This window comes from Sminthopsis crassicaudata, chromosome 2, assembly GCF_048593235.1.
Source record: "Sminthopsis crassicaudata isolate SCR6 chromosome 2, ASM4859323v1, whole genome shotgun sequence".
Taxonomy (NCBI): domain Eukaryota; kingdom Metazoa; phylum Chordata; class Mammalia; order Dasyuromorphia; family Dasyuridae; genus Sminthopsis; species Sminthopsis crassicaudata.
In genome coordinates this window covers 399,607,057-399,633,564 of record NC_133618.1, presented here as the reverse complement: position 1 = coordinate 399,633,564, position 26,508 = coordinate 399,607,057, and the positions used below count along the sequence as shown (strand labels likewise).

Genomic DNA, 26,508 nt, shown 5'->3' with positions numbered 1-26,508 from the left:
CAGGAATTGCCGGCTTCCACAAACCCCTACTGGGTCTTCCTGCTGACTGCTACCCTCACAAACCATTCTCAAGATTTCCTTTTTATGCCTCCTTTCCATTTGGAACTTCCTTAAGCATCTCACATTACAGTAGTCGGAGGCGACTCTATTCCAGCACTTGGCCCAACTTAAATAATGTCAGGAAACAAAAAATGTGGGAAACTGTTATAATACTTAAGCCTGATGGACCACGGTCTTTAAGCCCAGGAGTAAACTAAGGCCTTCAGTTGTAGAAGGGAGGGGGAACACTGAGGAATCATGTCTGAAATCGAGGCATCTGGGACTGCCATATCTCTGTGGTCCGATCTCTACATCCAGCAACAAGGGGATCCAGGCTTGCAACAAGAATCATTAGGATCAAAACCAAGTCTGTAGTGGACTCGGCCAAGCTTTTTAGCTAGGAGGATCAATCCTTCTTCTCCCCACCCTATAATTCTCAGGAGGAGGAGAGAAAATTTTAGTATCTGTCTTCATCCTGCCAACTCATGCGACCCATCCAGAATGCACATCCTCAGACACAAACTGGCAGTGGGGATGGCTTGAATGTACATGTGTGTTTTCCCAGGATCATCAAGGTATGAGCAGCAGAACACATCAGGCAAGAAGCTTTCATTCATCACAAGTCTGCAAAAATGTTTCCTTGCCAGGATTCAACAATGTATTCTTCTTCAGACTGAGGGAAGGCAAGGTTAAGACTTCTTCCAATGGTTGCATGAGATTCTTAGGGGAATTTCAGGGGGGAAAAGGATGGTGTGGAATCAGGTGAAAATGTGAAATGTCTACAGAAAGGCGGGACATGTATGCACTTTGCAGATTGTTATATCATTCCATACTTTAGAAGAATGACTATGTTATAGGCTGAGAATGAAATAATACAGAACAATGTGCATTTTTGGGCAACATAAGTCTAGGATCAGCTTGGAGGGAAAAATCTTCATATTAAGTAAATGGGCTGTCCATCTGGTCTTTGGAAAGTAAATATTATATGCAAATCCTAAGTAGAAAATGAGCATGTCCTAATAACATGATACCAGTATGAGCCTCCTCTGGTCACTCACGCCCTCTGTAAATAGCTTTGATTCCTAGTGTGCAGGAGTTTTTAGGAGCAGCAGCTGAAAAGACAAAAGGATTATCATTCATAATCACTCACTGGAGGTAGCGATTCAGCTCCTGTTGGCTACACCGGGACCAGTGGAAGCGGTGGAAGGCAGCTTGGACCAGAGGAGCCATGATGCTGCCCATCCTCACTTCATCACCACACCTGTTGCCCTGGCCATCATGCTCCATCCCTAAGCTGGAACAAAGGTAAGAAGAGGAGAGACCCGGCAATTTTTACTTTTCATAAAGAAGAGACACAGGACCTGAGATTAATACTTTCAGTGGACTGCTGCTTGAAAAGGGGAGAAGTTTGGCATGTGGAAAGAGCTATTGCTATTTGTTCTGCATTCTGGAAGAGCACAGAGCATCAGGGAAATGGTGCTGACATGAGAGAGGGGTGGGCAAGGTCACCTGCCACACTTTCCCCTCCAGAGCCATCTGGGTCCAGTGGCCAGATATAGATCAGGATAAATGGAGATGGCCCTTTTAAGCTAAGGTCTTCAACAAATCTCAGTTTGACTGAGGCTGCACCCATTCAGTGATTAAGGCTGAGTAAGAAATGAGGCAGAGAATCTCCTCTTTTTCCTAGTCCCCCAAAACTAACTAACTAAATAAATGAAGCTAGGAGGGGAAGACCCTAAGTATTTCCTGCCAAAGCAGAGATGACTACTATTCACATGAAAACTGAGTCAACCAGGACCCAAACAATGACCAAATGGGGCTTGGCCTGTGGCCTACTGGTGGCCAATTTGGACTTGGGGCAAAAGAGCGTACATTCTGGTTATGCTATTCATTAACAGTGAGACCTCTAATGAGTCATGGTCCTTCTCTGCTATAAAACTCAGTTTTTTTGCCTGTAAAAATGAGGGAATAGGATCATATGATTTCTAAGAGCCTTTCCAATTCTATAATCATATGATACTTTTCTGGATGCCAGTTTTTTAATTTATAAAATGAAAGAATCGGACTAGAAGGTCTCCAAAGTCTCTTCTCTCTCTCTCTCTCTCTCTAATGGTTTGTGATTATCTGATTTCCAAGTACATATTACTTTATCACTTTGCTATTTCAATAGTGAAATTAGAAAACTGATATAGGAGTGAGCCCCCTAACTTTAATAAGAATGCAATAAACATTTATGAAGCTCTTATTATATATAAGATCCTATTCAGAGTATGAGGTATGGGAGTGGAAAGAAGCACAAAAAAAAAAAAAAAAGGAATATAATGCTCTTGTGAAATTCACAAGTTAACAAAGTTCTTTTAACTTCTACTGAAATTTTGGTTTCATTAGTGTTGATACTTCAAAAAATCAGGATTAATTGGTTATAGTTTGTAGGACACTGTGATCAGTCTCGATTTATCAGAGATTTCAACACGTCCCCTCCCCTTCAAGATATAGGGGCAATGCTATTATTATCAGGAAATGAAGGGAAAGACTATTCTTCTCCAGCTTGCCTATCTTCCTCACTGACCTTACACATACTTGACACCATGAACATTCTCACAGTGTTTAAGAGCCTTTCCTGAAGGGATTAATTCTTTGGTTTGGGTTCCCAACTACCTTCTCCAACCAGATGCCATGAGGAATGTTAACCTCTGGAAATGATTTATCCCTAACCTTTCCAGATAATCTCAGAGGCAAGTATAAAAATAGATGTCCTGAAGACTAAATATTGGACACCTTGGTCTTAGATTATTCTCCTTTACCCAAATTATTCCCTAGGCAGAAGCTCCACCCTCAAATGGCTCTTTAGGTTCATGTTCTCCCAAACCAAAAAGGAAAAAAATAGCTATGATCTCTACTTACACATGGCCAGTCTCATGGGCTACCACGAAGGCAGAGGAAAATCCATCTTCATGGTTCAGGGTACAGCTGCGGACGGGATGGCACATTCCAGTGACCGGGGCATAGCCTGGGAGGGAGGGCAAGGAGCAAAAGCCATTTCGGTTCCCAGGGGACCCAGGGCAGGTGCCTAGCTCAGTGAGGCTGAGCTTCAGAGGGGATATGCTGAGCGAGGCTTGGGACGGGACCTGCTGTCCAAATGCCAATATCTTGGTAGGTCTACTGAGAGGCTTCAGCTGTGCTGGGGGCCCTCATAGACTGAGAATCTTGGCGAGAGACAAAGCTGTGGCCGCACACTCTAGGAACACACAGGGAACCTTTGGATGCTAAATTTTTATACTTATATTTTTCCTGATTTTCTTCTGATCTTTATGATTAGGTATGTAAATATTTTATAGTGTCCAGCATGTTAGGAAAGTGTCAATTTCATCATCTATAAAATAGATATATTATGTAAATGAGTCTTAGCTCTTTTAAAGGAAAAGGGTACTTTCCTCACATATAGGTGGCTTTACCCTTCTGGGAATAAATATTTTCTATACTTTCTAAAGATTTATATAAGTCTGGGATATTTTTCATGTTCTGATCCAATCATTGAAGGAAATACTGGAAAGTAGACAGACAAATGGGATGCACAAGCATTTTTTGATGCCCTAAAAGAATTGAAGGGGAGGCACAATGTGCAGGAATTGGCAGAGGGAAGAGAAAAATAAGGCTATAATCACAGTGGCTGAGTTAATTTTTGGTTAGGCAGACTAAGTAAAAAGGGTCCTATAGCTGCCAGAAGAAATCTCTGAGGTATGTGTTTTGGAGTGAGAGGAAGTATTTAGGAAGTAAGTTAGAAAACATTAAATCTTCAATGGGCTAGAGTTATTCTGAATTTATATAAAAGGACTCCAAAGTTTCCAATAGTTGTGGCGCTGCCTATTTTGTGTTGACAGAGCTATGACACTTTTTCTTGGAAAGGAAGAGAAATATGCAGGAACATGGAACACTAAGACCAGACTAAATACAATGACAAGAAGGGTAGGCAGGGCTTTGACCCTATGGAGCTGTTATCCTGGCTAGAAGTAATAATAATGATAATAACAGAGTGATGGATAACTGACATAAGAAAACCTCATACAGAATAATGAAGTAGACAAAAATGAGAGAAAAGTTACCTGGCAAGGCAAACTCTTACCCTACTTCTCAATGGGAACTCTATCTAGGAAATTACTGAAAACCACAAAGTCAAGGCAGGGATTTGGAAAGAGTTGGTTCATAAAAAGGAAGTGAATTGGTGACTTACTAATAAATATTTCTGCCCAACATCCCGACTGTCTTCACAGCATGTGGACATCAGTGAGGACATTGGTGGTCCCCCTCACTTCTCTCTCACTCTCTCAGTCTATCCTCTCTTCTTCCACTAATGTCCTTTATATTTTCTTAATTTCTTGTTTGTAACACATTGTCACCACTTTATACCCATTATATACCCCTCCATTGCCTCATGAGTATTACTCATCTTTTATTTTTCAGAGACTGTCATATTCCATAATTTGCTGCCACACAATCTAGAATATCCGTATTAAATAGATGGGCTTTTATTTTAGGAGAAATGTTGGGTCATTAAGAGAACTCTGAGATTTACCAAAGATACTCAGCTTATTTTCTTTATCAACTCAATTTTAGGTTAAATCTATTTTCCATTTGTAGCATCTGTTCAAAAGTCAGATCCAGATGGATAAACCCTAGAAGCTGTCAATATAGTTGTCTTCTATAGTCTGGAAGAGAAGAATTTTTCATCCACTTGTTTTTCTTGTGTGGGTGATTAAGCTCCTATATCTCATCTAATAAATTCATCCTCATGTTTGATGCAGTCACTTAAAATTGGAGCTTCTGATGGATCTTTCAAGAATGGGGAATCACTCTATGAATTGGAATCTGTCTTTGAGCCGTTCAGTGGATTTGTTACACGTGTACTTCCTTGTTTTAAGCCTCTTCTACTTTCAACAATCAGAGGATTGTTGAACAAGAGAATCTTTGTAATATCTTTCAAGGAATCTTCTATAATTTTAACATATACATAGGAGGCATCTTGTTGAAAGAGAAGCATTGGGATGATGTTTTTCTCCAATGAGTCTAATGATGTTGTAAAGCCATCTCATAATAGGGTACACTAGGAGTTTGCACTTTCTACATCTCTTTCAGTCCATTATGTATTGGCAAAGATGTAGTCTACTGTGGAATGTTACTTTCAAAAGTTTGTCTGAAATGTGAGTTATTGTTATTATTTTATAATTATTGTAAAATCTCTTGGGCTCTACATCTTTTCCAGAATATTTTTTCCTTTAGACATTTCCACTCACTGTCACAGTTCACACTTTTTTTTATTTTTCACAGCTCAATAGGCACCATTGTACTAATATTCCAGTATTTGTTTAGCAAGTCTTGTAGTACAGGAGCATCTGGAGTATTTTTAGGTTTGTTTTTTTTTTCTCCAAGATCAAACAGCACTGTTAGGAACATCATTGTAAGATGACTTTATTCTTCTCCTTTCAAATTGTTTCCTTGGGGCATCAACTCCATTTTTTGCTGATGCCTCTGTGGAGTAAAGGTAAAGCTGGGTTCTTTTTAGCTTTGCTAGGACAGAGCAAATTCTCAAAGCTCCTACTATATGAGAAGGGCTTTGAATATAGATCTGCTGAGGGATTATGAATACATCCAGTGGCCCAGCCTAAGGCTTGAGAAGTTTATGATCAGTAGGGCAGGCTAGGGCTGCTTTACATTTACTTAAAATGTAAAGAGGACTGTGATATGGAGTCCAACACGATGGAGTTAATGATCCTTAAAGTACTAAGGTAAGCAGAGAATGCTTAAGAAAACCTACAGAGGAAGGCTAAATCAGGTGGGGGATGAAACCATAGACCATCTGTGGGCAAATGCTCACATGCAAGATTTTTGTACTTAATATAAACTGTGAAGCACCATAATTTTGCTTTTCCCAGGGACTAAAATCAGTGCATTCATAACCTTCTCTACACATTCGATACTCCTATTTCAAATATGGGAGGTAGGTGCTATTATTATTCCCATTTTATAGATAAAGAAACTGAGGCAAACAGAGGTAAAATGACTTGCTCAGATTTACAGTTAGTCCATGACTGAGATTAAATTTGCATTCAAATCTTGCTGATTCCAGGCTGAGCTCTCTCTCTATTCAATGTCATCTAGAATTTGAGTTAATCTTAGTTCTTTTTATAACCTATAGAACTGGAACAAATTAGTGCTCCTTTTCTTGCCCAGAAGCTGGTCTAGATGATCTCCAAGGGCCTTTTCTAGCCAAGATCCTATAGGTTGGACTTAGTGACTCTTCTTAGTTGGAGGGTTTTTTTTTTTTTTTTTTTAATCTTTGAAAATTGGAGCTGCAGGCCCCTTGTTGATTTGTTCAAATCTATACCTCCTCAGATCTTGCACATTTAGTAGCTCTGCTTGATTTTGGCTTTGCTAATTTGTGAATGATAACTGAGATTACTGGACACAAATACAGAGCAGCCAAGCAATTAGTGTCCAAATGAACAATTAGTGCCCAAGTGACCAACATCTCCATTAATGGCCAGAAGTGATGGGCATGGCTGGTCTCAAGCTGTCCCTTGTGGGTCTCTGGGACTAGGGCAATTAACTGTGATCATTCCTGGAATGATGGCTACGTACTATGTGCCCAGAATCACCTACAGTCCCTGCTTAAGGTCTTACCATTTTAAATGAGACAGCTTATAGAAGAGAAGATGAGGAACAACCTGACTCTCTCTGGTTCTCTTATGGAGTGAGAGAAAAATCCAGAAAAGCCTGCCTTCATTCAACACTTCTGGAGAGACCATCATTGACCCAACCTCCAAAATGAATCTGCCCCTGAGGGCAGCTCTCAACCTTAACTACCCCAGAGGAAGATACAGTTAGTAAATTTAGCACAGCACACTGCAAAGAATACTGGACCTAGAGTAAGGAAGATTTAGATTGAAATGCCACATCAGAACCTTAAAATCTATGTGAACATGGATAAGTGACCTAACCATCTCTGAATCTCAGTTTCTTGACATGTAAAATGGCATAATGAGAGTGGCTCTCACAGCATTGTTGCTAGTCCCAAATGAGGTGACATGTGTAAAGTATTTTGTAAAATTTAACCTACTATGTAAATGTGAGTTATGATTATGCAAATGACAGAACTAGTGTCCAAAAATGCCTCAATGGGAATAATGTTAGGACAAATCTAGTGGGATAAAATTAATACAATCAATGGATAATTGCAGAGTCCTGTATTGGAGTTAAAAAAATCAAGCACATAAGTATAGAACCATAGATAAAGACCTGAATTCAAATCCAGTCTCAGACACTTCCTAGTTTTGTGATTCTGGGCCAGTTGCCATGCTGACTTGCAGTCAGATCATTGCCTGTTCACCAAGAAAAGGCTTGGACTTAGGGAAAGCAGAAAAGTCAATAGACACTTATCAACTTTGTCACCAAAAGTCAGCATTATCTGGACTTGATGCTACAAAAAGAGGTTCTGAAGTAGATTCATGAGTTCTTCATTGTTGTGACCAGTAGTCCACTAGGACCATCCATACCTTTTCATTTCATTTAATTCTTATCCATGTCTTTCTAAAAATCCTCTCTAGAAAACTCAGAAGAGACAAAGAGATTGGGTTACCTTCAAGAATTTGAAGGTTTGTAAAGTCGAAGATGTCATGCTTGGTACATAGGGCAAAAGTGAGAATGGGGGAAGAAGTTGCAGTGATATAAATGTAAGTTTATTCTTAGGAGGGAGAGAAGATAGATTTCAATTTTTTTTTTAAAAACAGTAATATATAAAAGGGGCAGTGCACGAGAGATGTGACATGGTGTAAGCACTTTCAGATGAAATCACTATGTTATTTTTGTTGTTCAGTCTTTCACTCATGTATGACTCTGCATGACTCCACTTGGGATTTTCTTGGTAAAGATCCTGGAGCAATTTGTCAATTCCACCTCATTTTATAGATAAGGAAACCGAGGCAAACAGGGCTATGCGATTTGCACTGTATTATTAGTTTTACCTAATTCTTTTAGTTTGTTACAAGAGGCCTCTCATGAAAGAGGAGTAATCTATAAATATTTGTAATATTAAAAAAGCACACACATTTAAAAGAAGGAAATCCTAATAATTGGAATTATCTCAAATATAGATGAATGAGAAGGTAGTGGGTTTTCTTTCACTAAAGGCTTTAGGTAAAGGCTCCATGACCATTTGCTAGGTATGTTGCAGAGGGAGGAGATGCTTCTTTTAAGTTTCAGTTGGACTAGATGGCCTCTGTAGACCCCTGATGACCTCAAGCTTTTGATATTGTACTCAACATGCTTGATGTCTTTTTGTCAAATTTTAACTTCACTGCAGTTGTATTCTGAGTTTACATTGTGCTATAGGAGGCACTCTGATGATGACACCTGGCAATGAGTCTGGAAATTGTGTTGGCAATGTCACCCAAGAACCAGTCAAATTAAGTTTAAAGAGTCTCATTACCTCAAGACTGGCCAGAGGATATGAGGAACTGAAGGAGGGGTATGGGTTCACAAGAAAAAAAATATTTAAAAGGAAATATTCTTTGTGAACATAGAAAAATTGATTAGGAGTATAAAACATAATTAATCTATGCTAGGTGGCAATTTTGTTTTGTTTTGTTTTTGTGAAGTTTCTGTGGTGTGGATGATGTCCAACCACAGAATTACTGATGAAGTGATCCTATGGGGACAGATTTGGGGAAAAGGAAAGGTGCCCCTGCTTGACTGGCCAGGATCCAGAACTTTTCACAACTGGACAAATGTTAAGGAGAAGAAATCCAAAGGTGGACAGTACCAGGGTCCACAAAGCAGGCAAATGTGAGTTCTTGCCATACTGTTGAAGAGGAGAGGTCTCATGTAGTGAGTCTCTTAAGGTGCTCAGAGCTCAACTATAGAGGGAATAAGTTGAGCTTCAGACAATTCTGCTGGTGTATGACAAGGTGAACATTTAGCTTTCTTGGACTATTGTTTAATTGGACTATTATTTGTAGCATAATTTAGTCTTTCTCTTATAATTATTTATCCTTTATAGGACCTTCATCTTTACACTGGGCAATGGATAGACAAAAAGAGATAGATGCTCAAGGGCTAAGAACATCTATGATTTCAAAGTGAACATTTTAAAATGAAAAAACAATGACATGAAAAATACTATAAAGCTGAGAGGATGACAGTTTACCAGCTAGTGTGGTCAGGTGGGCAGAGATTAACAAGGGCATAGCGATTAGTTTATTTATTAAGTGCTTAACATATGCAAAGCCTAAGTCCTGGGATGGATGTCCAAATGGTTTGTATCTAGAGTGATGCAAAAGTCAAGTCCTATACATTCAAATATAGGGACTAAGCGATGTGACTGGGTTCCTTTGGCACACCCCCTACCCTAATCCTGAGAGAGAAGATGAAACCATATGGGAAGCAGCAAAGGCACATCTACTCTCCCCCTCCCCATTCACCTAGGCAGTCTAGGAGCAATAGGAAGAAGGGCTCACCTTGCATCCCTGATGGGCCAAAGTCCTGTCTGGTGAGAAAGATGGCATGGTCATGGGACTCCGCCTGGCTTGTATCTGATTTCCGTTGGAGAAAGGCCCAGTGACAAACGTTCTCCAGGCTCTGGGAAGGGTTCCCGATCTCTATGAGGCTCATGGACTAAAAACAACGGGGAGAGGAGATAAGGGAAGAAGAGATGAGAAAAAATGAGGAGAGAGGAAAAGGAGAGGAGGAAAGAAAGGAGAGTGAAGAGAGAGGGAGAAGAGAGAGTAATATTATTATGTGACATTTCTCTGCCATTCACTTCCATACCAGCCCTGTGAGTTAGGGACACATTTGTCCCAGATAGTGACAAGTACTGATTTCTATGTGATCTATCTTAGCACTGCCTCTAGGGCATTTCTGCCACATATTTTATCTCTGTGAGATCAATATCTGGTATGATACCATCACATCATCTAAGCCTAGCAATGCTCTGTCACAGTCATCTCTGACCCTCGTTGTTCCCCTGGGTGCACAATGACCACCAAAGCTCTTCTGTGAATTATACAGTCAGCCCTGAATCCATACAGTATGCTAAGCACTACATGTAGAAATTCACATTCTCATTTCTACACACAGGGATAGTTTTTCCTTTTTGGAGCAATAGAAAAACATTGCTCATTCATCTTAGATCTGTGGGACACAATACCCACAAGATCTTCTAGGACAGGAATTATTAACATTTTTTTTCTCATGGACTGCTTTGGTAGTCTGATGAAGCCTATGACACCTTTCTCAGAATAACATTTTTAAATGCATAAAATTATAAAAAAGGATTGCAAAACAAAACAACAAAAAACCTAATGCAATTATACTGAAATATAATTAGCAAAATCTTTTCTTTTACAGAAGTTCAGAGTTCCTGGTTTAAGAATTTCAGCTTTAGAGAACCAGGAGATCATTATATACTTCAACAACAATAGGATCAATTCTGATGGAAGTGGCTATCTTTGGCAATGAGAGGATCCAATTCAGTTCCAATTGATCAGTGATGAACAGAACTGGCTACACCCAGTGAAAGAATACTGGGAAATGAGTGTGGACCACAACATAGCATTTGCACTCTTTCTGTTGTTGTTTTCTTGAATTTTTGTTTTTCTTCTTAGATTATTTTTACCTTTCTAAATCTGATTTTTCTTGTGCAACAAGAAAACTGTATAAATATGTATACATATATTGTATTTAACATATACTTTAACATGTTTAACATGTATGGGACTACTGCCGTCTAGGGAAGATGGTAGAGGGAAGGAAGAGAAAAGTTAGAACAGAAGTGTTTGCAAGTGTCAATGTTGAAAAATTACCCATGAATATGTTCTGTCAATAAAAAGCTATAATAAAAAAAGTGAATGTCCCAACTTGAAAAAAAAAAAAAGAATTTTAGTATTAGAATATTTGATGATGAAACAAGGTTGATTAAAAACTTAGTAGGTATCAGTGAAATCATTATTCAGGCCTAAGGCAAAAATGTGAATGAGTTAAAGAAGCATATACTTCAGAATAGGGAAGGCCAAGGATGAGAGCATTCTCAGACCACAGAATGTCAGAGTTGAAAGCCTCTTTGGAATACAGAAAACAAAATCAGAATCATAAAAGACATTAGAACTTAATGGAATAAGTGGAAGAGATCTTAGAAGAGAGAGTAGTTTTATGTTCTATGTTCTAAGGTTCTTCCAACTATGCCATTCTTTGTTTTGAATTATTTTTTGAATTTTATTTTTAATCTGTGAAATAACACAAGCATTTCCATAACATAGTAGAATAAAAAAAGATTATACATGAGATTATTATGTACAGCTTGCTTTACCTTTTACAAAATAAAGTTGTCATGTAGCTTTTTTGCCCTTTTTTCCTTCCCTCCTCCCTGTCCCAAACTAGAGATGGCTACCATTGGACAAACACACACACATATGTAAAGTCATTCTATATACATGCTTCTATTTATGAGTTCTTTCTCTGAATGTAGATAGTGTCTATCTTCATGTGTTCTTTGTAGTTAATTTGGGTATTTATAATAGTTAAATGACTAAAGTGTTATTTTTAAAACAATATTGCTGTTATTATATACAATGCTTTCTTGGTTCTGCTCATTTCACTCTTCATTATTTTGTGCAAGTCTATCCATGGTTTGTTTGTTTTTTCATTAGAAAAAACTTTTTTATTTTGCTATTTAAAATTGAAATTCTAGAGTACTTAAACTTAGTACTCCATAATGCCTAGGCCCCATTTTACTAGAGTCAAAAAATTTATCCCTATACTCTATTATCCATGTTTTTCTACAATCAACAAGTTTATCATTTATTATAACACTATTGTTCTTTGTTTCAAATTCTAAAAAATCCTAGACCAATTTTCAGGCCATTGAGTATATATATATATCAACATAGAACAGAGCATCGGGGACAGAAGGGACTTTAGAATGTCAGAGATGGAGAGGGCCTGAGAGCTAGTCTTATCCGTTCATTTTACATGTGAGGAAACTCTACCTTCCCTGTCATTTTCCTCACCTTTTTTTGAGCTTCTTCTATGGCTTCAAGCTTCTCCATTCTTGTACTAAGCCTTCTTTCTATAGCCCTCTTGCCCTCCATCTTCCCCTCTATTAAGGTTCATACTACGTATCTTCAGTTAAGAGCTGAACCCAAAAAGTGGTTATGGGAAGGGGTCTGATAAATTCCCTATCTCTACACAATAATCTCCAAGCCTATCTATTTGGGTCTAGTTTTTTCCTCTAAGACAAGCACCTCAAATTTGCAATGTCACAAATTTAACAATTTGCACAGGGTTCACTCTGTCTTTGAAAATTTTCTTCTAGTCACCCCCTTCTCACAGCTTCCATTGCCAACATGGTTAGTATAGAATCTGACAACTAGATTACTACAGAAGTCAGCTCCTAATTGGATACTCTGACTCCAGTCTCTAGCCCTCCAATCCACCTCTCATACCACCGTCGTAATGTTTTTATCTCAGGGAAGCAAGGTGACTCAATGGATGGAGTTTGGGTCTGGAATAATTTCAGACACTTACTAGTGGTATGATCCTGGGCAAGTCACTTAACCTTGTTTGCCTCAGTTTTCTCATCTGTCAAATGAACTGGAGAAGAAAATGGTAAACCACTCCAATATCTTTGCCAAAAATAGGTCATGAAAAATTAAACATGACTAAACAGTAACAAGCTTCATTTCTCTATAGAAAAATTATGATTACTCCCTATTGTTTTTAGGGGGGGAAAAGCAAAATCTTTGACTTGTAATTTTAGGTCTGCCATAATTTGATTCTAACTTACCTAACGTTCTTATACATGAAATGGCTTCCTTGCTGTCTTCCAAATATGATGTGTATGTTTCCATATCTCTTATTTTTCTCTTCAAGTTTTGTTGATGTTTTATTTTCACATTGTATGCATTTATAGATCACTCTCACTTCATGAGAAGTCTCATAACAAAAATAAAGCAGTGAAATAAAAACTAATAATGCATTTGACTACTGTTGTCAGATTTAGAGTTGAAAATAGAGGGGGAATAAGGAAGAAGGCAGTGTATATATATTATTTCCTCTGCAATTTATTATCCCCTTTTTCAATGACCTCTGCTACTCTTTTCCATTGATCTGATTCCTATCCCTCTTTCACTGTCCAGAGCAAGTCCCATAGCCAGGCTAGGCCACAGTGATTTCTTTCTCCTATTTCTTTCCTTCCTGTTATTGACAACACCTATTCTCCCTAGTGACTCTGTTCTGAAATCCCATCTTAAAGAGGTTGGCAGAAGCCCTAATTGGGACATTCATTCAATAATTTTGTATTTTAAGAGAGTCATTTTAAGGGGAACAAGTCTCAATATGGTCTGGTTCTGAATAAGTATCTCAGCCTTCCTTGTAATGTTGCCCTAGTGGAATATGTGGTCAGGAGTCTGCAAAAGAACTATTTGGGGACTTGGGGAATCTGAGTGAGATAAGTTTGCTGAAATAATTTAGATTGGTTCCAGGTTATAAATATAAGATATCACTATTTATACCTTCTGAACTATATTTAAACCCAAGCATTCATGAATGAATAATACATGAACTGATAAATAAGTGAGCTGGTTAAGAAGGAATTCTTCATGGGAAATGATCAAATATACAAAACTGACAATAAACTGCATGACAAGGCAGCACTGTCTCTGGAATGAAAGGATCTGGGTTCAAATCCCATTCCTGATATTTATTGCTTATGTAGCTTTAGACAAGACATTTAATCTTCATGGGTCTCAATTTTCTCATAAATAAAATGAGGGAACTGGACTAGAAGGCCTCTGATGTCAATTCTAGCTCTATCTCTTGGATTCTATGACCTCAAAAGATCTTTGTTTCCTTCTTTGTAAAATTGAAAAATTTAACTAGATGATCTTTTAAGTTCCCTCTAGACCAAATAACCTGATCATTCCATTTTTGGCTTGGTTACATTAAAAATGCCTTCAAAAATAATTTTGATTACATTAAATTAAAATGTTTTATACAAACAAAACCAATGAATCCAAGATTAGAAGGGAAGCAAAAAGCTGGGAAATTTTTTTACATAGTGTTTCTGATAAAGGCCTCATTTCTAAAATACATAGAGAGAATTGACTAAAATTTATAAGAATACAAGTCATTCCCCAATTGATAAATGGTCAAAGGATATGAACAGACAATTTTCAGATGATGAAATTAAAACTTTTTCTAGTCATATGAAAATGTGCTCAAATTCGCTAATGATTAGAAAAATAGAAATTAAGACAACTCTGAGGTATCACTTCACATCTCTGAGATTGGCTAAGATGAAAGGAAAATATAATGATACATGCTGAAGGGGATGTGGCAAAACCAGAAGATTAAAAGCATTGTTGGTAGAGTTGTAAATTGATCCAATTATTCTGGAGAGCAATTTGGAACTATGCCCAAAGAGCTATCAAACTTGGTATACCCTTTGATCTAGCAGTGTTTCTGAGTCTGTATCCCAAAGAGATCATAAAAAAGGGAAAAGGACCAATATGAGCAAAAATATTTACAGCAATCCTTTTTGTAGTGGCAAGAAACTGGAAATTAAGTGAATGTCCATCAATTGGAAAATGGCTGAATAAGTTATGGTATATGAATGTTATGGAATATTACTGTTCTATAAGAAATGATGAGCAGGCTGATTTCAGAAAAGTCTGGAGAGACTTGTAGGAACTGATGCTAAGTGAAGTGAGTAGAACCAAGAAAACATTGTACAAAGCAACAAGATTATGTGATAGAGATGGCTCTTTACAAGAATGAGGTGATTCAAAGCAATACCAACTAATTTGTGATAGAAAGCCATTCACATTCAGAGAGAGAACTATGGAGAGTGAATATGGATCAAAACATAGCATTTTTGCCTTTTTGTTGTTGTTTTTTTTTTCTCTTGTGGTTTTTTCTTTCACTTTTTGATCTATTTTTGTGTCACATAACAAATATGGAAATATGTTTAGAAGAATTGCATGTTTAACCTATATTAGATTGCTAGCTGTCGATAGGAGGACATGGGGGAAGGAAAGGGAATAAATTTGGAACACAAGGTTTTACAAAGGTGAATGTTGAAAACTATCTTTGCACATATTTGGCAAAATAAAAAACTATTAAAATGCCTTCAAAATTAAATTTTTCCCATGCCTGATCCCTGCACTGGACAGGAATTCATTTAAGATCATGGAACATTGACCAAGGGCTGCTAAAAACACCAAGTTAACAGCATTTCTATAGTACATTGCAGTTTATACAAGTCACTTACAAAAACAAGCTGTTCCTGAAGTTTTACTGCAGTTTTAGGCTACATAGAGTAGCCTAAATAATATTGTTTGACCCTCAAAATAACCTTGTAAAGTACAGAGTGTGGATATTGATCATCAAGTGAGGCAAGATGAGGCATTTGAATGAACACTGGGTTTGAAATTAGAGGTCGTGGATTTAAATCCCTGCTCTGTTCCTTATTGCATATAACCGTGGAGAAGGCCCTCCATAGGCCTCCATTTCCATATGTATAAAATTAAGGAGCCATGTTAAATGAATTCTAAGGGGTCCCTTATGGCTGGAAATCCTGTTATCCCCAATTTGCAGATAAGTCTAAAAAAGAAATACCATAATGCCAGAGAGCCCCGGTTCCAAATTCAATGCTATTTTAACTCACCACATTGCTATAGGCAAGAACCCTGTACCAAATACCACAAGAGAGTCTGAGAGTAAGATATTCTGATTGATGTAATTCAATTGATGTATTTTTATCAAGTGACAACTGGGTACAAAAACCATAGGAAGCCTAGAGAAGATAAAACTTGCATTCTATTGCACTCAGGGCATTCAACCTACACAAAGATAAGTAGAGATGTGTTTGGACAACCTTGTACCAAGTTACTTCAAGAGGAAAAGAACACCAACAAGTGGGGGATCAGCAAGGTCTAGGCAGGAGGTGGCACATGAGCTAAGCTTTGAAACAAGCAAGGTATTCTAAGAGGAAGAACTAAGAAATGAGGACATTCTACTGCAGTGGCCACCTATACAAAGTTATGAAGGCAGAAAATGTCACATATAGTGAATAGATATCAGGTCAATTGCACTAAAAGTGTTTGGGAAGGCCAGGGTTTTTGCCTGATTGTTTCAGTTGTATCCAACTCTTAGTGACCCTCATTTGGGATTTTTTTTTTGGCAAAGATACTAAAATAGTTTGCCATTTCCTTTTTTTATAGCTCATTTTATAGATTGGGAAACTGAGGCAAACTGGGTTAAATGACTTGCCTAGGGACACATTGCTAATAAGTGTCTGAGGCCATATTTGAACTCAGGAAGATGAGTGTTTCTGACTCCAGGTCCAGCATACCATCCATTGCACCACCGGTAGCAGTATGAAACAACTGGAAAGGTAGATAGGTGCCATGTTGTCTAGGGCTTTAAATGACATTATTTTAGAATGGACAAGTCCGTGTCCTGGGGGAAAGACTTGCATTGTGGAGACAATCTACACGGCTATACTATAGTAAGAGATGGAAAGAACTAAGGACCAAAAGAAATGTGTAAGGGGAGAGTTATAGGAGTTTGGAAAAGGGAGAATCAGGGAAAGTTTCTGGGAGATAATAGCAGTCAAGTTGTGCTTTGAAGATTAGGCAGAAAGGATTCCCAATAACAAGAGCATGAGCAAAATTACTGAAGTGGGAAAACATAAGATAGTCCCAAAGCAAAGGTGAGATCCAGAGTGAGAATGGAACTGATGATAGGAGCAGAATCAAGGACTTAATTTCTTCCTGACAATCTGTTTTAGATCAGAGATTCCTTTGGGTGTGGATGGCAGATGAAGCCTCTGTTGAACATAAAGTAAATTGGAAATCCCAAGGATAAGTCTTGGTCAATGAAAGTTCCTTCCCTAGGAATCATCTCCTACGTGACATGACCTGTGACTCAACAGCTGCCTTTATATGGAGGAGGTTAGCAACACATGGTGTGGACTAGAGCACAAACCTTTTCCAGAAGATAGAGAAAAAAAGCTGATGGAATTTTTAGATGGGACCCAATGGGGTCTGGCAGTGAAGAAAACATCTATTTTCCCCATCGCCATTTGAATAGCATATGGGTCTCGTGTTTGGCTCTTTAGTGATTTGGGTATGCTGCTGAATGTGAGCAATCTGTCATGTGCTCATGGGGCTGTAGAACAGAAACTCACCCACACAGATCTCTGAGAGGGGAGGGGGAAAAAGGGATAGACAGCCTCTGTTGACAACCAGCTGGTAAATTTCTCCTATCATAGAACACAGATGAAGTTTGGTTATCCAACACCACTTCTCAAGGAAAGCAGAGTTTTTCTTTACAGATGTGTAGCTAGGAAGAAAGAAATGCAATATGGTATCCCTCGGGTGAAGCAAATCCCAGATATTTCATGCAACTTCTCGATTACAAAATTTCAGACTCTTAGAATTTTTCCCCATTTAATTAGTATTTAACTTTAACCAGATGAATTCCTCGGTTTTGAATCTAGTTAGCACTGCTCTGTAGATTCAGAGTCAGAAAAACTAGGATCATATTCCACCTTTGAAACATAGAGATCATGGGCAATTCACTTCATCTTTCTGAGCCTGTCTTTGGGCTATGTCTCTAATTTCACTCACATTCTGGGGATGGGTCCTCAGAGCTTCTACATTCAGGTACAAAGATACTCTATGTCTATCCTACTATAACTATTACTACTACTACTACTACTACTACTACTACTACTACTACTACTACTACTACTACTACTACTACTACTACTACTACACACTACCACTACCACCATCGTCATTACAACTATCAACACCACTACTACGGTTACTACTACTACAACAATTCATGAGCCCTCTCCAATTTGCTTATCTTTAATAATAATTTAATAGACATAATTAGTTCTTAGCAAGGACATTTGCTAAAATGATAAAATAAAAGAACAGCAACAAAATATTCCTTCCCCATAAGTCTGAGATTAACCCTCCTGCAAAAACATATCATAGCAATGAGGCACATACATGGGGAAGACATTTAGCTAAAGCAATTCCTAATACCAGTGCCTAGAGACTCAATATCCTTTTTGTACTAGTTGGGTCTTTATATCTCTCCTATAAGTATAACATCACTCTTGGGAGAGCTGGTCAGTTGGGCACTCACAGTCTGTTTCTCTCTGCTGTCTTTTGGCTGCCAGGACTAGCTCCTTCTAGTTCATAGTTGACTCTCTTCTTTGTTGCTATATATCCTATTCTTTGAAGCCACTTAAGCACTGCCTCTCTGTGTTGTCTGTTTGGAGAGTATATTTCTCTTTCCCTTAACTGGGTCTTGAACTCTCCTGGACTGGCTTTCAAACTTGTAGATGAGACTCTCCTATATTGTAAACTATCAGAAGCCATAACTTAGAATATGAGGAGGAAAAAAAGGAAAGAAAAATCCCAGGGCTCCATTTTTAAATGTAATTTAATATAATTAATTGAATTAATGAATTAAATTAAATTAAATTTCTAAAGTCCTTTGAAAAAGGAATGGCTAATTTTTACCTAGTCAATGACATTTCCCCTTTTGATTCAGGAAGATATTTAGAATTTCTAATTTTCTGTGATTGTTCAGTAATTTTAATTGTGTTAAACTCTTTATGACCTTTTTTTGGGGGGGTGTTCTTGGCAAAGATACTGGAGTGGTTTTCCAGTTTCTCTTCAGTTCATTTTACATACAGGGTTAAATGACTTGACTAGGTTCACACTGCTAGTAATTACTGGGGCAGGATTTGAACTCAGGGCCTCCAGGCCCAGCCCTCCATCCACTCTACCATCCAGTTGTCACCTCGTTTTTCAGATGAGAAGAGAGGCTCAGAAAATTGGCTTTTTCAATGTCACATAGATAACAAGTAGCAGGCCTAGAATTAGCACCCTGATAGTCTGACTTTATGCCCAGGGCTTCGTTCATTTTCTGGACCCCATCCCGCATCTCAGCCTTGTTCATATACCCTAAAAAAAAAAGCTACTGTTGGGGCAGCTAGATAGTATAATGGATAGAATACCAGCCCTGAAGTCAAGAGGATCTGGGTTCAAATCCAGCCTGAGACATTTAACACTTCTTAGCTGTGTAACCCCAATTGCCTGTCAAAAATAAATATATTTTTAAAAAGGGGACAAAACAGCTACTGTCATTTCAGAACATTAGGAAAATGTCCCAATAGAGAAAAATGTAGAAATTATGTTCCAAAAAAGTGTACTGATTGAAAGCAAAAATCTTCTAAATTTTAAAGTTTTGAATCTTGTTTAAATTTATCCTGTCAATTAATTCTTAATTTATATTGTGTCATGGATTCCTCAGGCAGTCTGATAAAGCTCAGGGAACCTCTTCTCAGAACACATGCAAACTAAAATAACAACAGCAATAACTACAATGTAGCACTTTTAAGATCTGCAAAACATTGTAAATATAAACATTGTCCCTTAGATCAACCCTGAGAGGTAAATGTTATTTATCCCTATTTTATAGATGAGAAAACTAAAATTCAGGACTCACACCTCTAGTAAGCGTTAAGTGCCTCAGGCTGGATTTGAACACAGGTCCTCCTGACTCCAGGATTGGAGTCTACTGTGCCATCTAGTTGTGTGTGTGTGTGTGTGTGTGTGTGTGTGTGTGTGTGTGTGTGTGTATACCCAACTATCAAGTATTACCCAATTATATTGAAGGGTGTATGTATGTGTGTGTCTTTTTTTTTTTTTTTTCCTTGCTAGTATTAAATGTCTGAGGTTGGATTTGAACTTAGGTCTTCCTGACATCTATCCACTATACCATCTAGCTGACCATACATATAGATAAATATGTAGAAATATATATGTATACATGTATATTACATATACACACAGAGTTTTCAGTTTTCTTTTTTTTTTTTTTCAGTTTTTTCAGTTTTCAATTGTTTCTGACTCTTTATGATACCATTAGAGATATTTCTTGGCTAAGACACTAGAGTGATTTGCCATTTTCTCCCTCACCCATTTTACAGATGAGGAAACAGAAGCAAACAAGATTAAGTGACTTGCCCAGGGTCATATAAGTAAATATTTGAGGTGAAATTTGCATTCAGGTCTTTCTGACTCCAGACTCAATTTAAAGGGAAATCTTGGAAAGGTAAGAGACAAGATTTAATGAAGAGTTTCTTAACTCAAAGTCTTGTTAGTTATCATTTTTTAAAAAATATTTTTATAGGGCAACTAGGTGGTGTAATAAATAGAGCCATGAATTTGTCAGGAAAAGCTCAGACAAAAGTGATACCATTTTTGATAGTCTCCCTGGCTGAGTAATTTAATCTTTCTCAGATTTACTTTCCTTAGCTGGGGTAATTACAAGGGTAATCATAATGACTAATTGACAGTGTTGTTGTGAAGATGAAACTAGATAATACTTAAAAAGTGCTTTGTAAACTTTAAAGCTCTATACAAATGTAAATGGTGATGATGCAATAGTTTTTTTAAAGGAAGGAGTGACATAGAAACTCCTGAAACCACATACTAATGCATACAGAAGTTGTATTTATGTTGATGAAAGGAAAATTATGAGTCCCCAAAGTGGTGAAATATTATACAGTGTTCCAAAAGTCTTAGTGTAGTTTAAGCTTTATTAATATGATGTAAACAAGAATTTTTTTTTAAAGTCACAACTCATTTTCATATCGGGATGATCTATATCTTAGCTCATAAGCAAGTTACAAATGGAATTTCTTTTCAATAATATCAGATTCTGTTGGACATTCCCTCCCTAAGCAAGTGAGGTTTGACAGTCTAGTATCTTTTTATAGAAACAGAAAATGTGTTAAACAATTATCTATTTAGAAGGGCTTCTCAAAGAAAATACTCTGCAAAAATTCACTTCTCAACTTGGGGTGGGAAGTCCATTTATCCTTCACTATACCAATGAATTTCTTTTTCCTTTTAACTGATTCCATTCTTCCTCCCCCTCCTCTTTGTGGTAGATAAAGGGATATAATGTACCTAAATTACTATTTTTATTGTTCTATTCTTTTAGAGTTCTGTTCCTTCCTCTCATTTACTAGAGCCCAATCACATGGATCTTGTAAGAAGGAGAGGTGTGATTGGGACTCTCCACAATTGAAATTCATTCAGTAAGAATAAGAGAAATAGGATTAGCTCTCAATGGTAAGGTTCATGATGAAGCCAGGATAGTCAAAACCCTTTGCCTCCTTAAATCATGCCTTTTATCTGGATACTTCCTATGGATGCAAAGGCTTTTCTACCTCACTTCAGCCTCCTAGCATCCTTCACTGAGTTCAAGACTCAGTTCAAATCCCAAACCAGCTAGTAAGTGTCTGAAGCCAGATTTGAACTCAGGAAGATAAGTCTTTCTGATTCTAGCACCAAATCTCTATAAACTGTGCCAGCTCACTACCTAGCAAAGACTACTTCAGCCCAAAGAAACCATCCTAGTAGTATGATGACCCTGACCATTAAGAATTCTTAGTTACTATAACTCCTGATCTGACCTGTTCCAACTCTTGTTTAGGATCAGGAAGAATAGCAAAACAATCCCATAGGTTGGATTGTCTATGTATTTGTGTTTTTCATTCAATAAATGATTAGTGAGCACCTACACTAAATGTCCACTTACAATAATTTCACTTAGGTTTTTAGAGGCCTTGCCAACAGTTTCTATTAAGCTAGGAAGACTTCAGGGACAGATCTAAAGACAGACCATGTCACAAGAGGTTCAGCTTTGATGATAATTGCAGAGGCATATAATCAGAAAGTTTGCTGCCATTTAAAGAAACTTTGGTCATAGGAACTCATAGGAACTTTGGTAAAAGGAACATCTTTTAAGATGTAGAGAACAGCTATATGTGTGGTGTAAAATAAGTCCCATTTGATAAATCATAAAATGGTTGAATTATTAAAGTATACTATGAAGAGAATCCTATGAAGAGCTTAGGTGGAGAAAGAGATGAATAAGATGTTCCCCATCCTCATAAATTTCATGACCCAGTGGGAAAAAAAGGCAATTGAATTAGGGGTCCTTGTCATAAAATTTTCAACTTATTCATGGTGTTGACTCCTTTATGGAGGGCTATATACAAGATATCAGATTCAAATCATATACTTATTTTAAATTTATGGCACTCAGCTTTATGTACTCCTGCTATCTTGATCTGTTTTTCTTCACAAAGACTGACTAATTCCACATATTTCTCAGAATAAAGAACAAAGCATAATATACATTTAGGAATGCTGCTCTCTCCCAAACAGCAAAGGCCATGGATTTACAATTACTGGAATAATAGGAAACACTGAACTGTATTATGGAAATAAACAGAAAAAAATTACCAAAGAATCTGGGACCCAAATCATTCTTTTCCCCCCGCTTTTCTTATAAAAAGCTTTATCTAAGCATTTTGTTTTCCTACCAGAGTCATTATTAATACTAGATCTATTTCCAAAAATAATTAGAAAAAATAAAAGAACCTACATGTTCTAAAAATATTTATAACAGTTCTCTTTATGGTGGCAAAGAACTGGGAATTCAGGAATGCTCATCAATCATAGAATGGCTAAAAAAGTTGTGGTAAATGACTGTGATCAAATACTACTGCACTATAAGAAATAATGAACTCAATGATTTTAGAAAAACTTGCAGGAAATAATAAAAAGAGAATAAGCAAAATCAAAATATTATATAAACCAAGATATTATATACAGTAACACGATATATTAGTTTATGAATGACTTTAAGCAAATAAGTTATTTTAGAAAATTATAAATAACCAAATTAGCTATAAAGTACATTTGAAGAAAAATGTTATCTGCCTACAGAGAAAGAACTGATAAATAGATGTACAGAATATTTTTTACATTTATCTACTTATTTGTGTCTAATGCTCCCTATCTGGGAGGGAGGGGAAAAAGGAAAAAAAAGAAATTTACATGATAACTTTATTTGATATTTAAAAGAAATAGCAAATTGTATATAGATTTGCAGTTTCATGTGAAATCATCTTTTTGATTATTCTGTTATAAATATGCCTGTTTTATTCTATAAATTAAAAATAATAAAATAAATATAAAAAATCATTACTTTGTTTCCCCACTTCCTAATTTATAACAAAAGAAATCACATTCAACAAACACAGAAACATTAACCACATCCCTTGCCCAGAATCTTCAACTTCTCTATTAAAAAGAGTGTGTTTTGGGGCAGCTAGGTGGCGCAGTGAATAGAGCACCAGCCCTGAATTCAGGAGGACCCAAGTTCAAATGTGGTCTCAGACACTTAACACTTCCTAGCTGTGTGACCCTGGGCAAGTCACTTAACCCCAGCCTCAAAAAAAAAAAGTGCGTTTTATGATAAGAAATCATCATTATGATTCACAATCACTTATGCTCTCATTTTTCACTCATTTTTCAAGTATCCAGCCCATTTTGGATTTTCTTGGAAAAGAAAGTGGAGTGGTTTGCCATTTCCTTCAACTCATTTTACAGATGAGAAAACAGACAAACGGGGTCACACAGCTAGTGTGAGTCTAATTAATTAGACCTCAACTAGCTTTTGGGATTGCTTTTGGTTGTATTATATAGTCATTGTATAATGTCCTATAGTTCTTGATTACTGTGCATCAGTTCTTTCATGTATTATTAGGTTTCTAGAAAATCTGCATGGCAATATTCTGTTATTTCCACATATTACAGTTTGCTCAGCCATTCCCCAACTGATACTACCCTTTGTTAATAGCAAATGAAAAGTGTCTTGTGATTAATTTTCAATGTATTTGAGAATATAATCTGTCAGTTTTCATCATGTTATCTTGTTACTTCTAACATCCAATAAGGCACAGATTTTAGGATTTGAGGGCAGCATTGACCAACCACTTTGTTCATGATCTCATGGACAATTTATCAATTATTCATGAAGCTCATTTCCAGGGAGGACCATCTTTAAAAGGTTCCTTTTTCACTCAGAAAGATCAGGCTTGGGGTACTGAGAACTAAATTAGACATTCACATTCTACAGGTTTTACTACAAAAATTTGTTCTTGTCTTGGATTTTAAAGTCCAACATAGCTTGGATTAGCCTTTCCATTTCATAAGCAGAGAGGTTACTAAGATCTTGCTGCATTCTCAACTCCTAGAAACCCCCTTTGTCTGTACTATTAGATTTAGACAGTCGTCACTCACCCTGAGCTTCTAGTCTAAGGAATCTTCAGTATATCTCTATTTCAAGGGTCAAGGGTATGGATGATAAATATTATCAATTCAGTTCAATAAACATTTATTAAGTGTTTACTATGTTTACAACTTCATGCCATTAAATATGTGGACAAAATTAAATAATTTCTGCTCTCAAGGAACTTACATTCCATACCAATATTCCCTTGGAATTGGGAGTGAGGAAAGACACAAGGTATATGGGAAAAAATGTCAGCTAAGTAGTAGCCAACAGAGTGCTAGGCTCATAATCAGGAAAACTGATATTCTTGAGTTCAAATCTGGCCTCAAACACTTACTAGCTGTATGACCCTGGGCAAGTCACTTAACTCTGTCTCAGTTTCTTCATCTATGAAATAAGAAGGATAAAAAAATGACAAATCATTCCAGTATTTCTGCCAAGAAAATCCAAAATACGGTCACAAAGAGTAGGATACTCCTGAAACAATGTAACAACAACAAGGAAATAACCTTGAGAGTTTAATATCAATGACTAAATGCTTCTCTATCCAAGAGCCCCTCCTAATGAGTCCTTAAATCATAGGATTATAGACCTAGACTTGGAAGGAATCTTAGAGACCATTAAATCCAAGTCTCTTATAGATGAACTAGTGTTTATTACCCACTTAAAAATTAACAAATATAAAAGCACATAATATATCCACCATATAAAATAGAATATAAATATATATTTACAAATATAAAAGAAATGTATGCATAAAATATAATACTCTATTAAATATATAATGTTTTATACACACACACACACACACACACACTGCGGTATAAAAATTTCCTTCTGTGGCTTTGTCCTAGCATGGAAATGACCCTGGGTGCTTGAAAGGCATGTCAGCAGACTACAAGCTCTGACTTGCCTTACCAACTGGACAGGCTTCCAAAATAGGCTCAGTGAGAGATCATAAATTTGCTGGCTAAGAATTAACCTAGCCAATTCTGAGAAGTTCATTACCTTGCTGCTTTGGCCAGCACGGGTTGATATTTTTTTCCCACAGTAATTAAAGAAGACTGTCTACTAAGAAAGGCAGAGGTACTTCAATAAACATTAGAGCACTTATACAGAAAAAGATCCTTCTGTGAAGGATTAAATGATATATTAAAAAAGAACCATGTTGCAACTCTTCTTTAAGTTACTTAAATTTTCTGGCCAACATCAATAAAATACAGAGATTAGACTAGATAACATCTAGTGTCTCTAGAAGTTTTAAGTTTCTATGTTTATATTAGTTATCTGAAGAGAAAAAAACAAACAAACAAAAGTTATTTAAAAGCAAACTTCCCATGCAGATATTAGTCCTTCTCTTTCCCCAACAGACACCAGACTTCAGTCAGAAAGTTTCCTTGGCTTCTGATGAATGGCATTTGCTGTTTTTGTATTTTAAATTAAGGTTTATTGATTTATTTTGTTTTTATGTAATGTTTCCAGATACATATCTTCACCTATATTCCTACCTCCAAAGCCTTCCCTTACAGCAAAAAACAAAACATACAAAAAATAGTTAAGCAAAATCAATGGACAAAAAAACTGTCTGACTCCAGTATGCAACAAACTTTACCCATAGTCGCCCACATCCCTAAGGGCAAGAAGGAGATGAATCTCTTTATCTCTTTTTGGGGCCAAGATTGATCATTATGAGTACACAGAATTTGGTTTCTCTGGTCTTTTCTAAAGCAAAACATTAGAGAGGACATGATAAATTGCTTCAAATAGCTGAAGGGATGTTATGTGGAAAAGTGATTAGTCTTATATTTTGGTCTAGCCTTAGTGAGTAGAAGTTGGGCCACTAAGAAATAGGTTGCAGCTTTTATATTGAGATACCTCAAGGGATCTGTGGATCTTAGAGATGTGAGTACCTCTTCCACCAGGCAAATAGTATAACAGCCTAGACATTTCATCTAATATGTCAGTCAACTAGCACTGATTAAGTACTACAAACCAGGCATTATGCTAAGCACTGGAAATACAAGGAATACAAGCAAAAAGCAAGGCAGTCCTTCCCCTCAAAAAGCTTCTACTCTAATGGGGGATGACAATATTTAAAAGTGTTGAAGTTGAGAAGGGGATCCCAAAAGTTTGGGGTCACAGACTGGTGTCCCAAGGTGTCTCAAAAGAATTTGCAGGCTTGAACTCATTTCTTAGTCAAGGGGCAAAGTTTTATTATAATTGTAATGCCAACTGAAG

The 26,508-nt window shown here is 37.0% G+C and overlaps 1 protein-coding gene across 2 annotated transcripts in view; it reads right to left on the bottom strand.

The window, feature by feature from the left end:
- The window catches only part of ADAMTS2 (ADAM metallopeptidase with thrombospondin type 1 motif 2), a 445,301-nt gene that overhangs the window by 57,502 nt on the left and 361,291 nt on the right, over nucleotides 1-26,508 (bottom strand). For both annotated transcript variants that reach the window (XM_074291805.1, XM_074291806.1), the window contains exons 6-8: nucleotides 9,549-9,705; nucleotides 2,944-3,049; nucleotides 1,190-1,333 (exon numbers count right to left, since the gene is read on the bottom strand). In XM_074291805.1, coding sequence (XP_074147906.1) covers nucleotides 1,190-1,333; nucleotides 2,944-3,049; nucleotides 9,549-9,705 — 407 coding nt within the window. The remainder of the gene's footprint in view (nucleotides 1-1,189; nucleotides 1,334-2,943; nucleotides 3,050-9,548; nucleotides 9,706-26,508) is intronic.